Genomic DNA, 15,843 nt, shown 5'->3' on the forward strand with positions numbered 1-15,843 from the left:
GAACTTCTCTGTCATCTCTGCTGAGCAGTTAAGAGTTTGGCTTAGATCGTGCCTTCCAAAAGGGAATAGCACTAGAGAAACAGCACCCCTATATGATAAATATATATATATATATAGGGAGATGATTTAATCCACCAAATAAAGTCATTACTGCTTGTTACATTGTTTCATTAAAGTGTTACTGCATCTGAAACCCACATTCCTTTTTTCGCCTCTTTATTTCTTAATTTTTAAAGCAATCCAAGAGGTTATGTTCCATATGTTAAAGCTCTCTTCCTCTCTGTGGGCCCATAAAACTGAATGGAAACAGGCAGTGTCTACTAGAATATTCTCTTTTCCCTAAGTCTTCCATGCAGCTACAAAAACAAATGTAAGAGCGCTAGAGTTTGAGCTTTTACCACTATTTTTTGCAGCTGACCAAATCTCACAAGTGTAATTTAATTCATTATAAACAGTTTCTTCTAGAAAGTCTTTGACACTTTCAATAAAACTGTCATCTATATGTTCCAACTACTGAAAAGTATTACATCCCTAAGCCAGATTTTAACTTTTTCCTTTTTACCTGCAAGATTCAGCTTTAAATTTACTTCTGGAAAGAAAAAACCTGAGAAAAGACAGCAAGATAAAAGGGACATGTTTAGGTGATACATGGCACTTGTTTGTCTGAGTGAAATACAGTAAAAAGCAATGGCCTGTAAGTTTTATATCAGCTAAGCACAGATAATAAGCTATTGGATGAATGGCTTTTTGTAAGTAAGTTTACAAAATTTCACACAGCATGCTTCTAGTGTGAGTATGAGCAAGCATCATCTGAAATGTGTATGTTTAGGGTGATATTATTGAGTTTGCTTTCAGTGCCTTAAAGCAGAGATATAAGTGAGCAAGTCCTCCCACCTACTACTACAAGTACACCCCTCTCCCCCATTCCTCTCTTCTCACTTCTGTTTCTCAGAACTCAATTTCTTTTTCTAACAGTGAACACATACTTCTGTTCATCCTATGGTCAGCTGGATTCAACTACCTAGTCAAAAGAAAATATTTTTTTAAAAATCCAAATAAAATTCTGCAAATCAGTACTTTAGAAGCTTTTGTAGATATGCTAAGTGTGAGAGTTTCCACAAACCTTTAACCAATGGAAAAACAGTTTGCGTGCACCCAAGATATCGACATTTTATACACTTTGGGGAGTACAAGCTATAACTGTATAACCAGTTATATAAATGACAAAAGTAATAGTGAATTTATTGGCTAGGTCAAAACTTGTGTTGATGTAACAAAATTATTCTAAAACAGTCTATTAAAATTTAACAGGAAGTGTAGTTATTATCTCTTGTACATTAACAAGCAAAAGCTTCCCAGATGAGTAATCAGTATACATCTAATCAGCATAAAGTCGCTCAACAGTTATAGCTAGAGCTGAAGCGAAGCGCGCGCAGCACATCTGTACACTCACAAGCACAAGCTGCCCAGATGTTATAAATTACTATCTTTACCAGTTGTCTCCTAGAAGTGTTGACTTAAAGAAAATGCAGTGAACAGTGGAGATGTTCACAGCATGAATTGTCAACAGAACTAAATTCAACAGTAAAGGATCTGTTGGATATGCGCATGATCTAAAGGGTAAGTGTCACAGAACTATTAAAGCTTGGGTCCATTATAGGGACATTACTTTCACCTCCACTTGGTGATACAGCTATAAAAAGTTTCACTAGCTTACTTGTAATAAATATCCTTCACTCAAATTTATGTGCAACAGGCAACAATAAACACAAGCTATTTTCAGCTCACTTGAAGAAGAAAAAAAAAGGGGGGGGGGGAGAAATCAGGAAAACACCAAACTGAGTCATTCTGAACTACCAGACAGCTCGGAGCAATATCGGAGATTCGGTTCTTTCAGATGGCTGTGCGCAATCTGTGGCTAAATCCCATCAAATTGCGAGCTTCACTCGGTGAGAGAGAAGGGGAAACGCGGTTAGTGACAGAGCCGGGAGCCGCCGCCGCCGCCCCCCCCGCGCCGCGCCGCCGGGGCAAGGTGCGCCGCGAGCGCCGGCCGCGGCCAAGCCGCCCGCACAGCCGCGGGCAGTTTGCACCAGGGTGAGCCCAGCTTCACCGAAACGCCAGCAAGAGTTTCCAAACGGAGAACAAAAAACAAACTCTCGCATACTTTTTAAAAGCTGGGCCAGGCTTATAATCCGCTGGGGGCGATTTCTCCTGCCCCCCCCCCGCCCGCTGCCCGGCTGGGGAGCGGCGCGAGCGGCGGCACCGTTTACACGGCGTACCCAGACCCCCGGGGTGCACTGCCCCCCCCCCGCACACCCGTTTTTGGGTGCCCCGAAAGCTGGCACCCCCCCGCAGCCTCCTAAGGCGCCACCCCCCCGCGCCGGGGGCAGCGCGGCGCGGGCGCAGCCCCAGCCCCGCGGCCAGGTGCGCGCTGCCCCGCGGCCGTACTCACAGGGACACGGTGCGGTTGGGCAGCACGGCGGGCTGCAAAGTTTCCACCAAGTCGCCGCCGCTGCAGACCACTTTGATGCGGAGGGCCGGGCGGCCGGGCCCCTTGGCGCGCTCGGCGGCGCAGAGGCAGCTGTCAACGACGAGGTCGGGGCAGTTCCTGCTGCCCCCGCAGAGCCCCAGCACCGCGGCCACCAAGCAGAGGCGGCGGCACAGCCCGCGCATGCTGAGCGAGGGGGCGCGCAGCCGCCGCGCATGGCCCGCCGCGCCCCGCGCCGCGCCGCGGAGGACCGCGAGGGACCCCCTTCCTCCTCCTCCTCCTCCTCCTCGGAGCCGCCGCTCTTTTCCTGCCTCAGCCCGTGCAGCGAGCGGCGGCGCTGGGCGGACCCCGCGGCGAGCAGCCGGCCCCCTCCTCCCGCCGCCGCCACTCACCGGAATAACGCTGCCCCCGGGGGGGGGGGGCCGCCGCCCGGCCCTGCAGCGGGGGCTCCGCGCTCCCCCCGGGGGCTGCCCGCTACCTGCGGCCGCTCCCGCGCCCGGGGGAAAGTTCCTTACCTGCTCCCGCCGCGGGAGCGTCAGCCTAAGCTAATGCCCGATAATTAAGGGAAGGGGGGGGGGGGGGGGAAAACAAAAAAAAAAAACAAAAAAAAACCCAAACCAGGCGGGTGCTCCGAGTACAAGCGGCGCTAAAGCGAGTGCTCCCAGCAACAGCACGGGCTGGGGCTGCAGTTTTGGAAGCAGCCCCCTTTCCCGTCGGAAGGGCGCCCGCCACGTGCCGCTCGCAGCTTTGCTCGTGGCCGGGCGGTGTCGGGCCGCGGCGCAGCGCAGGGCCAGGCAGGGCCGCCCGCGCCGGGTCCCTGCCCCGGGTGAGCCCCGGCGCGCCGGGTAGCGCTTAGGCACCGCCTGCCTTAGAGGTTTGATCAGCGATCGGAGGCCGCTTCATCGTCCGGGTCGATGAGCATTCTTGCTTCTTGCCATTCCTCATGGCACTCCGGCACTGGAGCACTCTTCAACAGTAGTTCATGAGTTCATCATACAGTTACTATTTCTTAGGGAAGCTTCGCAGTATCAGTTGCAAGTTGCTCTGCTTTTTTTTGCTGAAAGTGAACAGAAATGCCAATTGGTAACAGAGACGTCCATTTTGAATGGGCTTTTACAAGAGGAGCATGTTCCTTGCCTCCTCTCACCTAATGGGGGTTCACAGCGCATGTTTTCATTGCAGAATCTAGGCCAAAGTTAGTAATAGCATGCCAGGCCTATAAAGCTGCTTTAAGAAATTACCATTTTTTAAAAACAGTATTGTATTATAGTCCCGTAGGGAAGATTTGTCTTGCACATGTATGATGCCTGTTATCACTGTGTTCTAATACCTACTTGGAGCCTTTAGGCACTACGTTTATTAATAAATGATGGGAGTGGTGTGCCCTTGTGAAATTGCAGGACAATAGGAACTTTCTCAGGAACGATTTTTTTTCTTTGTACATTTGTTGATTTACAGAATCATTAATATTGCAACTTTTGTTCTTTTAAAAGCAAAGTTGGGTAAGACGTACTGGCAGACTGTAAAATGGACTGTGTTACATGAGACTGAGCAACTTTGTAATGGTTACATGCTGTTTTTTAAGATAATCTAGGTAGCATTTTAATTCATAAATGCTTCTTTTTTTAACCTTTGAAAAATTCTGTCTCACTCCTGCTGTTTTTGACCTCTCTAGGCACAGGTGGAAAATACACATTTACTGAAATGTAACATAGTTTTCATTCAGTGTAAACCTGGTTGAGAAGGAAGGGAATTTTTCAGTCTGACTCCTGAACACATGCAGGCAGAATTTTAACTTTTTTTCTAGCTCACTGATCCTGAAAGTTTTTGTAGAACAAGGTTTTATTAAGGAACAAGAAGGTTCACAGTCACATCCAAGCCATCTATCAAATCCTACAGTAAAAGCAGAAAAGAAAGGAGTTATTATTCCTGATATTACAGATGAAAAATAAGGAGAAAGTTTCCTCTCCACTTCCCATGTTTGATCCATTTTTTGTTCTTGCTTTAAGACAAAAAAACAAAAAACTCAGTCATCTTCCCCCTCCTTCACTGTTGGTCATCTTTAAATATGAATAACATCAAATTTGCATGACGATTTACAAGCCCAGATAATGTTTCCTGCCCTGAGAACTTGCTCTCTAAATTAACGTAAAGGGCACGACTGCAAGAAGGGACATGGGCACCTAAAAGCCAGGCTCTGCTTCAGTCGCCTGGACCAGCAGAGCAGGATGTGTCGCACCCGCGGTAGCGAAGTGTTCTCTAGACTTTGGCAGAGGCAACTTCAACTCTCTCATGATGGGGAAACAATAGTTTCTAGGTTTTTGTGAAAGGAGTATAATCCCAGGTTCTGTTGCAAGAGGGGAAGAAAAAAAACCACCCCCCCCACAGTTGAAGCATTGCAATTTTAAAAATAACAAAAATTACATTATGTTTGGGTCCCAAAAGTGCGAGGTTTAGACAGAGCGTGCATCCCAGTTTGGGTGCTTTTGGAGACTTACGTAGTGGATAGCACAGGCTAAGGCAGTGGCCAAGCCCTGCTCACATGAACTTCCTGGCAGACAGAAGCAATACTGGAGATTCACTTGAAATATGGAATATTTTCTAAGTTATTAACGTAATTTATTTACATTTAAATACTATTTGGTTAACAGAAATAGAGGATAAGTTTTCTTATGATTGGAGCATGGAAGTAAGAAAACTACTATATATAGACCCTTTTCTTTGTATTTTTAATTCTGTTCACAGCAAAAGCCTTGAGGATTTTTAGTAGGTGGAAGTGTCTGTGTGTTTGTATACGCCATGTCCTTCCAACTGCACTTGAGACAGATTTTACCCTGTGGCAGAATGTGTAAGAATTAAAAAGAATGTAAATAAATTTAAGAAGATAATCCTAAAATGGTACTAGCCTGAACAAAGATAAACAATATAAAAGGGAATCTGAAGTTAGAGATACAGGTGATTCATTAAACTACAGGTTTACATTATATTTAGATCATTTTCCCAAGCCCAAACAGCAGCACCTGCTTAATGTCACTGAAGATTGCACTGCAATTAAGTAAAAAGAATGCTTTATACAATAATAGGAAATATGGGGAGGCAGAATGTAAATAAGTCAATTTGAATTTTGTCAGGATTTCAAAATAGTATGTTAGTATTGGAAGAGAGCCATGGAAACTTTAATAACCACAAATGGTCAGGGCTTTTATTTCTTGTCCAGAAGTTGGCACCCTATCAGCCCTTTAATTCCTTGAACATTGACCCTTTATTGACAACAGTGAAACAATGGATCATCCCCTCCATTTCCTCCAGGGCCCTGGTACTCCACAACTGTTGTCCAACGGCAACTACATCTCATGCGACTTGCCACATCAGCATGGCACAGCGTTATGTCTATTAGACTTTACAATGAAATTATAAAAAAACAAGCCTAGAAGGGATTTGGCCTAGAAAGAGAGATAGGTAAAAATAACTGGGAGAAAAGCAATCCAGAGCAGGTTTCCAGCGGGACACTTGGAATTTTGTGAAAAGATGTTCTTTGAAAGGCAATAGAAAAAAGAAAAAACAGTGCGTAAAAACAGTCACAGCAGAACTTTCACATAGGAGTCCGGTGATTTTTAGCTTCATATGCAGTGAACTAATACGTCAGGATTAGGGGTAGGAGACTCCTTTTTCATGAAGAGCTCATATGCTGCATTGGCAGTCTCAAAACAAATAGAATAATAAATAAAACAGTAAAAGCTGAGTTGTTCAGAATTGTTACCAAAGTGGGATAAAATTGACTGCAGAAACAGACTCTCGGCAAAAGCTCCCAAATCTATTTAACGGTCTGAGCAATCTTGTAAGGAAAGGCAAGAGCTGTGTCATTTAGAACTGGAGTAACCAAAGCGGTGAATAATGTACTGCAGGGAACAATGCTGTATTAGAAAGAACCAACAGAACAGGATTTCCATTTCTGCTGCTATTCTGCATTAGCACAATCAGAAACACCTCTGTATTGATTTTATCTTAAAAAAATTACACAGACTTTATACTATAAGAAAACCTCAAACATAATTGCATTGTTTTCCCTCCATTTCACATTGCATTTACCATTATAAATGCTGCACCTTATCTCCAAAATCAAAATGTTCTCACATACTTTGTAGGGTGACAGTTGTCAGAAAAAGATGCATTAAGTTTTTCACTGAAATAAGTAGGTCCTTGAAGTTAGAGGCTTCCTGGAAAAAACGTGGCTCTATTTATTTTATAGCAGACTGAACAAATGCAAAATTCTGTTAGAAACAGAGAATGTAGCTCTGCGGTTATATAAAAATAATGATAAACTATCAGTAGACAGCAGAATAATTATCACAAAACTGTCAGCTGTGGAATAATAAATAATATTTGGAGAACAAGAGTATAGGCTGTTTCTCAAAGCTGAGCCAAGTTTTTTCCAATCAGAACTTCAGAGTTATTATCAAACAATATACAAACAAAAGGCCCAAACAAAAAAATGTGCATATGAATATACATCAGCATAAATTTCTGATGATCACTAAATGCAATTCCAACTGCTACCAAGTCCCTTGCCTGCAAGAAGAAAACATATTAAAATTGTTCAGAAGTGATATTAATGGCATATTTTTGAATGTTCTAGCTTTTATCTCTTAATACCACTTTATTTACTTGCATGGCAGCAGAAGAATAACTCTTTTGCATGGTCAGCCAAAGGAGAAGCAGCTTCTTGAATTTTGTACTGTCTGAGGTCTGGCACGGGGTAGGGCTCATACTGCAAAATAGAGGGCGCCGAGAACTGGAGCAGCGTCCTGCAGAAGGCAGAGCAGAAGGCACACGGGGGACGGCAGCTGCCTGCCCGCACGCAGGCCCAGGCATCTCATCCTGCGGGAACATGGCGCTTTGGGGAGAGCCGCCCTCTTTCTCGCACACATTTTTAAGATGCGCTGTGAGGACATGTTTTTCTGCACTTTGTTGCACTCCTGCCCATGCTTCTTAGCGTTGTTCGGTTCCTAAGACACCGGAGAATTCTGAATGACTTATTGGCACAGCCTTGTATCTGAGAAAAAGGGAGAGAAAAGTGAGGAAAAATCTACCCGTCCAAAAATTGAGTCTTTTTGGTAGAGATCTATTTCAAGCTTTATTTTTCCATTACACAAAAATGCTTTTTCTCCCTCTAGCTTCTCCCTGCATATAAAAGGTCAAATTTTTCCTTTTCTTTACCTTCCCGAACTGTTCCCAAGGGTCTAGAGAGATCTTTATACCTTCCTTTGTACTTCTAGGGCTACCAGTTAGGTATTCTCTTCAGTGCAGATAAGGTGTAAAGTGGTAAGCGGATGATCTGAGGTCATGAAGATGACAGGAGTCACAGACATATAATAAATGCATTACCTATTTGTGCAGCTTCATAAAGGGACATCAAATACATTTCACTGTAGCTGCTAATAGAATTTGGGTTTTATACACAGAATCAGAGAATCCCAGAAAGACTTATTTTGTGAGAGAGCTCTGGACATCACCTGGTGCAAGTCCCCTGTCAAACCACAACCAGCTTCAGAAGCAGGTTTGATTGCTCAGGGCTTGTCCGGAGGCATTTTGAATCCCTCCACGAGCTCCCTTTGGGCCCCGCTCCGGTGTTTGGCCACCCTCACTGCAAACATTTTTACCTTAGCTCTGATCAGAATTTCCCTTGCTGCCACTTGTATCCGTTGCCGCTCGCCCTTCTGCTGTGCATCTCTGAAAGGAGGCTGGCTCCATGTTCTCCTTAATTGCCCATTAGCTAATTGAAGACAGCAGTAAGATCCCCCTTAGCCTTCCCTCCTCCGGGAGAACAGACCCCCCTCTCAGCCTCCCCGTGCCCGTCACGTGCTCCAGCCCCCTAGCAATCTTGGTGACCCTCAGCTGGGTTAGTGCCAGTTTGTCAGTCTTTTTTGTATGACTTTACTGTCGTGTGACAATATACGAATGGAGCAACATAGAAGTGGTTATTACTCTATTATTTCCTTCTTAATGAACTGAATGGTGAGGACATTCAGCAAGTTTCTGGGTTCCTTGTGATCATGTATCCAGTGAATTCAAGTGACTTTAATAAACTAACTTGCATTTTGCCACTTGCTATTTTCTTCAGTTTTAGCAGAGAAGTGGTGTGCATGGGAAAATAGCAATTTATAATCTGAAAGACAATGATTAAAAAAAATTTCATTATGCAATGGATGCTTAAGCTATTCAAATGTTATATGATCTGTTACATTCTGTCCTTATCACCCAGGGACAAAGAATGCTTTTCTGTTTAATCCTATCCAAATACCATCAGTGGAAGTATAGAGAAGTTTCCATATATTGCTAGTGCTTCTAATAACTTACTTGTTTTTAAATGGTCAAAAATTGAAAATATGGGGAAAACAAATGAGAAGGACTAAATGAAAAATCTTATTTAGACTTGAACAGGGAGTTAAGTAGTAAACTGTACTGTGCTGAAACTAAAGTTTTGTAGAGGATTTAAGCAGATTCATATTTTGTGGCCAACTTAGAAACTCCATTGATAGAAGGTCTAACATGGAAAGCTAACAAATCCTATTACAACAAACAGCTGCACAACGATTCTACTAATATCAATAAACCCTCAATCTAAATCCTAACACACTTCCATCTTTATCTAAATTCCCTTCTGTCAAGGCAAATTCACATCCTTTTTGCCTTACAAGCAGAAAACTGCATTTGTTATTTTTTGTCCACGTACTCCCATATCATTTCCCATTTCAGGCCTTTTGAAATTGCTCTCAGTTATTACTATATACTATTTCTTTCAAGCCCCTTCAGAAAGTTCACATTTTCCTCAAAGGATTCTTTTCCTCAAGTTAAAGGTAGTTTGGAAACTGACCTTCTCCATCAGGTGGATACTTTTTTCCCTGCTGCTTCCAATATCTTTTAGACTTATCCCTCATTCTTGAATTTGCTTTCACGCTTTCTCTGTATTCTTGGAGAATTGGTGTTGCCTTGTGTCTCCTCCTGCAAAGAGATCCAGAATAATTCATCCAATTTTCTATGCAGTATTATGCCCTTTTATATCATTCCTCCTTACACTTTTAGAAAGGAAAATCTTCAGTGCTCAAACAAAAGTACTGGATAACCATAGTTCCATGTACATCTACAGCAGCGGATAGAAAAAAAGATATTTAACAAGTATTATGGACATGGGAAAAAAAGCATAAGTATTTGAAAGCCTTAATTGCTGTTAATTATAGTATAGATGAACTGCAAATTAACATTATCACTTTTAAAGAATCCCACCTATGTCTGAATCTTTTGATATCTTATTAGATACTGAGAATTTAGCTGTTGCCTTACAGCTCAGAAATGCTAATATCCCAAAAATCCTAATGTGAAAACAGTTTGCAATGCTGTATTTAAAAAAAAACAACAACAAAAAACTTCTCAAGTTCTCTAGAATGTTGTGGTGAATAGTATTAGAACCAATTTAAATATCTATGATTAAAATGAAACAAGAAATATACTACTGAACTAAGGATAATATTCAGGAAAGTAAAATAACAGATCACTGAGACTATTTCTGTTTCTCATTTGTAATGCTCTGTGTATTACAGGTATTAACTAGTATCAGACAGCAAACCTACTACAAAACAAGCTGACGAGGACTGGTTTTTAAATGAAGACTTCTCGCTCCTGAGAATCACTAAAAAGCTATTATTCTTTGTTCTTTTCTTGTAAAATGTACCATTTTCCCACTCTATTTCCTAATGTGCTCTCTTAATATGCAAGTGCATTTGGAATAATGAATCACACTCCAGAATGGTGGCAATTGGTATGCATACAGTGTTAATTGAGTCAGAAAACATTCCTTACCAGATGGATATGGATTTTTGTGAATGCATAATGGTCCTTTAAGAAGCTTAATAGAAAAGTATGAAACCTTTTTACAAACAGCATTCCAAAGCAAGATTGCCAAAAGCAAGTGCACATAAATAGCTCGGATAATTGGACCCGTGTTCCTGCACCCATCCCCAGTGCCGGAGAGAGGGGTTGCTGACCACGCACCATGTTTTGTATTAGCTTCTTGGGCTGGGTTGCTGGCAATCCTTAAGTTGCCTTCATCTTCTTTCAAACACTGCAAGTTTAGTTTTTGTCCTGTTTACCAGGCCTTTAGCACTGGTTAGTCCCTGTGCCACTCAGCTTAGCCTCCCACTTTCCACAGATGAGTCGATTTTTTTCTCAAAACCCTGCGACTTGTTACAGAAGCAGCTACCAACCAGTGCAAAGACCTGAGCTCTGCTGTGCTGTGGGTGCCTTGTCTGGGTACAGTAAGGGGTGGCTCCTGCCCCAGAGCTGATGGAAAGGGGAAGAAATGAAATCGGAAGAGACTTGTCCAGCAGGACAGTGGTAATGCAAAAAACAGGACACCGGCATCTCCACTTCGCATTCTTAACTGAGCCAAGGCATGCAGCTACTTTCTCATACTCTGGAGTATTGCAATGGACGTTTTGATGCATCTCCTGTAAAGAACCATCTACATAATACTATTCATTATCTGTTTTCTTTATCTACATTTTCAAAACCATGTGTATAGCATGTGTTTCTCGTCGTTGACTATGACCTTTGTTTATTTATAGTTTTAAAAATCCTGACTACTGCCAGACACTATTAAAAATAAACATTTTTAATTGTTTTCATGTTTTATCCTCTCCTCCCCTTTCCACCCAAGTCTGACAGGATGAAACATTGTTTTTGCTTGGGATACAGCTACTTCTGATGCAAGACGAAAAAAGGCCTAGCAGGAAGTTGTATACGGATTATCAGAGTAGTTTTATACTCAACAGCTTTGAAACAAAGCAAACTACCACCCCCCACACACCTTAACATATAGGTCTGCCTATTCCTAGGATATATCTTTGGTTGAGAGGGTAGAAACAAATACTAAATTCCTCTCCTGCCTTTACCCTGGTGAAGCTAGCTCTTTTTTCCCCAACAGCTTCAACAGGAGAGGCAGGATCTTCATTTCCTATATAAACAAATAGCCTGACTTAAGTGCAAGGTGGGTTTTAGTCTCTTCAGGCAGAGACAGAGCCTCCTGCATCCAAAGTGAGCTGCTTTAACCACTAGGATAAATGATGAAAATGTCACAACTGTACCATATCCTTTTCCAACTTCTATTCATCATTTTTGTTTTTGTAAAGAGAGACGCTTGATCTGTCTTTTCTGAAAGCCAAGTTCTGAAGTATTTAGCTCTGCTCTGAGAGCAGGGATGCCTCCCTTGGAGCCATGAATTCTAGTGCGTGAAGTTAGCCACTGCATTGCAGAGATGAAGCCTCTTAAGACAACATGCTGGTGAACAGGATACAAATACATGGATTAAAGGTGCTCCTAAATCTCCTGCAATACCCCAATTTGCCATTAATTCAAATTCTTGGTGTACCTACCAGAAGCAATTAGTAGCAGACTCCATTTGATGCCTACTTTGTTTCTTACTATAACAGAATGAAAACAATTTAGAGAAGTCACCAGGCAAATCCATTTCCCTGTGTAAATGGGAGTCAATCACTGTGTGTCTCAGTTTTCCTGTCTTCCACTATTTTTTCCGTTTGTCTTCTTTGAATTATAAGCTCCTGAGGCAAAGCCATTCCTTGGTAGGTGTTGGTACAACGTCTGTCACAGGGGCTCCAAACGTAGCCGGTGCTGTTCAGTGGGTGTTGCTTTGCAAAGCAGGATCATATAAGATGCCCTGAAGCTGAAAAGAAAGGACCACAAGGGAGAAAAGCTCCCTCATTTTGAGGAGAGGGGAGAAAAGGGAGGGGGGGGGAGCAGGGGACAAAGGTGCTCCTCGTTCTCTGTCCCTGGTGGGATTCCCAGCTCTTCCTCCTCCTGCCTTGCAAATGCATGGTCAGCTGAGAGCTCCCAGTAAAAGTACAAGCAGAAGGAAGAGCTGGTGCCTGACTAGGACATCCAGGGACACCAGATATCAGATAGGGTATCGGATATGTGGGATATCTGGTGGAGCTGTACAGTACCAATGGAAGAAGGATGATTAAAAGAATGAGACTGCTCCACACATCTCCTCTGGTAAGATTAGTCCTTTTCTTCCAAGGCAAAGAGGGGGGAAAACATTCCCAAACCTTAGTAAAAACGAGGAGCAAGTGCAGGTGTCTGGAGGAGAAAGCAAAGGGGAGGAAGGGGGCAGTGGAAGTTTCTGCATCCTGCCCGACATGTATCTGGGGAGCAGATGGAAAATGGGGAGAGAACAGTTAAAGACAAAGCAATTACATGCTTTTTTTCTGCCTAATTATGTTTGGATGATTACTGGCCTGTGAATGCAAATTTCTTCTGAACAGATTAATTTATCCCCTTGCTCCTTTTTTGTTTTGTACGTCGTATCCCTTCATACACTCAGCTGCGAATGGAGTTTCTGATCTCTCCACTCCTCTCTGTAGTTGCCTTTAGCAACACCTTGACCAGGGAAGATGCTCAAAATCAGCTTTCATTGCATGTGGGGAAATCAAGTTCCATGGCCTAAATTAGTGATCCATGATTCAGAGGTCTGTTCCTCAATTTCATCTCAGCTGGTGGCCGTACGCCTCTGCCTGCGCGCAAGCTCCAGCACGAGCCCCGTTCCCTCCCAGGACGGCAGTTACGCCATGCTGATGGCCACGGCCTTGTCTGCACCACCCAGAAAGGTGATGGTGCTCCTTGACAGCAAGAGCAATGGAAAATTTCACTGCCAAGAAATTTCCAGCCTATGGCACTCTGTGTCATTATGTTTGGGAACTACTATGTTGAGTTAATAGACAAGTTTTGAATTTCCAGAGACTGCAAAATCAGAGGTCTCCATCTGCTGATGCTGCCATTTATGCTTTCTGTCTTAAAAGCGCTGAATGGATGTTCTGGATCACACAGAGCCTGTGATCCATGGCCAGCAGCTTGGCCGAGAGGGGAACACATCCTTCAGCTTCCTTGTTTGCAAAGGAATAAAACCCTGCTCTCATCTTCTGATTACACCAATGTTTCAAGAATAAAAATTCATAATCCTAATTCATAATCCAGAATTACTACTGGATATTTAGATCACCCAAGACAAATAAAAAAACCCCCACAAAGTTGTGGTATAATTTAAATAACTGACAGTATTTCCATTGAACTCAATTTAGTCAGGCTTTCATCCACTAATTCTTGCTGTAAGACCCAAACATTTATTAGTAATAAGGGACTCCCACTCATGCTCTGACAGTCTATGTCCTGCATAAGAGAAGCTCCAGAAGTTTCCTGAATTATGGCCTAAGTAGAAATTAAAATGGAAATAACTGTTTGAAAAAAAAGGTATTCCGCTTCAATTTATGGGTTTCCAGTAATGGAAAAATCTACTGTTGTCCTTACTAAGTCGGTATAAAGGTTAATTACTGTCATTTTTAGAAGATTTGCACCTTGTCTCTAACCTGAATTTGCTTAACTTCCAATTGCAAACATTGAATCTTGTTCCATTTCTTAAACCAATCAATTGGAGAGGTAGCTATTTTCAAGACCCTATATATCATAGACTGAAAAGAATAATACCTTCTATCACTCATGATAAAGTAAAGGGATTGAACTGCTTGAGCTTTTACATAACGTTTTACATTCTTTTGTCATTCTTGTGGTTCCTCTCTGAGCGCTCCCACATTTCGTGTGGGAACCAAGAGCCCAGGATTCGAGCAGTTACACCAGAGCCGTTACTGCTCTTCCTTGAAACCAGATATTTCTGTGAACTCTGGTGCAGGCCTGTAATGAACTGTTTTGAATGATTAAGCAGATGTTCTAGCAAGAAATCTCAATAAGAAAAACCTCAAAGCTTAAACCAGAACTAGGCTATTGTAAAAGCACTTCATTGTGTCTTGCTGAAGAAATTAGGCTAGCGTTATTTCAGCTCGCCCTACCAGCAAAAGTACTGGATTACATTAAGATATGATATATTCTGGAAAATTTACCTAGGCTCTGAAGTGGAAGAGGAACGAGAGGCCTACAAATTGCTCCACTATAAAACAAAACCAGGTTTTCCCTTTTCTGCCAAAGTCTGATCTTCCTCTGGTACTTCCCTTGCAAGTAGAATTGTAACTGAAGTAAATAGTCAGGCACTCAAAGTGTGTGCACATACATATTTAGGGAGGGAGCCTCTTACATTTGTCAGAAAGCCCATGATGGACCCTAGGGTGTCTGATACTTCAATTCTCGCAAACAATCAAGTAGGTACAAACAGCTCTGACTTTTCTTATAAACAACCCAGAAGTTACACATACTGGTTTTTCAAGGCAGGGTAAAAGTTCTCCCATTTTATTTATAGAGGTGGAGAGAGACAAGGATATCCTTTGGACTACTGCAGCTCAAAACTCAGAGAGAGCTTCCTGCTTCCCACTGTGTCCCTAGGAAACAGGAAAAGCAAAAAAGAATATTTAGCAAAAAATATTCATCTAGTTTGTATGTATTATATCACACCACTATTACTGCTGGCCACCAGGAAAAAAAAAAAGCTTAAACTCTAGTCTTTCTTGACTTTAGGCTATTTATTATCGTAGATTTACACTTCTGAAATCGTGGTCAACAGCAGAGTTCCTCTGTGTGCAGAACACATTTATTGGCTAGGAATAGCTATTGCCAGAGGAAACAAGCAAGAGGGTCAGGGGACAAGCAAATTAAAAACAAACCCAAAATAACCCAAGGATGTACTGCTTTCGTAAATATAAGTTTGCTTTAAATGCCCCCTTTTTAAAGACAATGCCTATATCTGATCAATAAAAATGTGCTTATCAAAGCTTACAGGGATTCAGAAGGGATTCAGAAGGTATTTATTTTTCTGTGAAACTCAGCCCTGAAGTCTGTGAAGGTGACAAGGAGGCTTAATAATGCATTCCCCACCCCCCAATGTGTGTTAATCCTGATTAATCCCAATTTTAATGGTATTCTGCAGCCCGAATTTTTTAACTTGTTACCACAACACACAGCAAATCCTTAGTATGGCTGCCAAATTGATCTAATCCTTTATTTCACTTTATTAAAGTAAAATAGTAGTAGTAGTCAATACTTTCTTCCATTACAGGAAAGAAACATCCTAGCTATCTATTGTTGAAGATCCACAACTATATTAAAGATCATTAGAAGGATCACCTAGCTGCAAATTTTAACTTTAAGTCAGAGTCATCTTTTGCAAAGGGAGGGGGGGACGGGGACTTTCACTTAGTCAAGGCCTAATCTGGATGCTTCAGAGAAAATTTGAAAATGACATTTTACAGAAAAATGACACTCAGATGGCAGCTTTCTTTTGTTTTCAAAGCTGAAGACAAGTATACTGCCACTGAAGAAGTGTTGGATAAGCTCATCTCAAT

At 42.3% G+C, this 15,843-nt stretch overlaps 1 protein-coding gene across 3 annotated transcripts in view; it reads right to left on the reverse strand.

Annotated features, from left to right (window-relative positions):
• Positions 1 to 2,688, reverse strand: part of LOC106494708 (adhesion G protein-coupled receptor A3) — a 288,318-nt gene extending 285,630 nt beyond the window's left edge. For all 3 annotated transcript variants that reach the window (XM_067300089.1, XM_067300088.1, XM_067300087.1), the window contains exon 1: positions 2,453 to 2,688. In XM_067300089.1, coding sequence (XP_067156190.1) covers positions 2,453 to 2,673 — 221 coding nt within the window. In that variant the 5' untranslated portion in view covers positions 2,674 to 2,688. The remainder of the gene's footprint in view (positions 1 to 2,452) is intronic.
• Positions 2,689 to 15,843: the final 13,155 nt, after the last annotated feature.

The sequence above is a fragment of the Apteryx mantelli genome, chromosome 7 (genome assembly GCF_036417845.1).
Source record: "Apteryx mantelli isolate bAptMan1 chromosome 7, bAptMan1.hap1, whole genome shotgun sequence".
NCBI lineage: Eukaryota > Metazoa > Chordata > Aves > Apterygiformes > Apterygidae > Apteryx > Apteryx mantelli.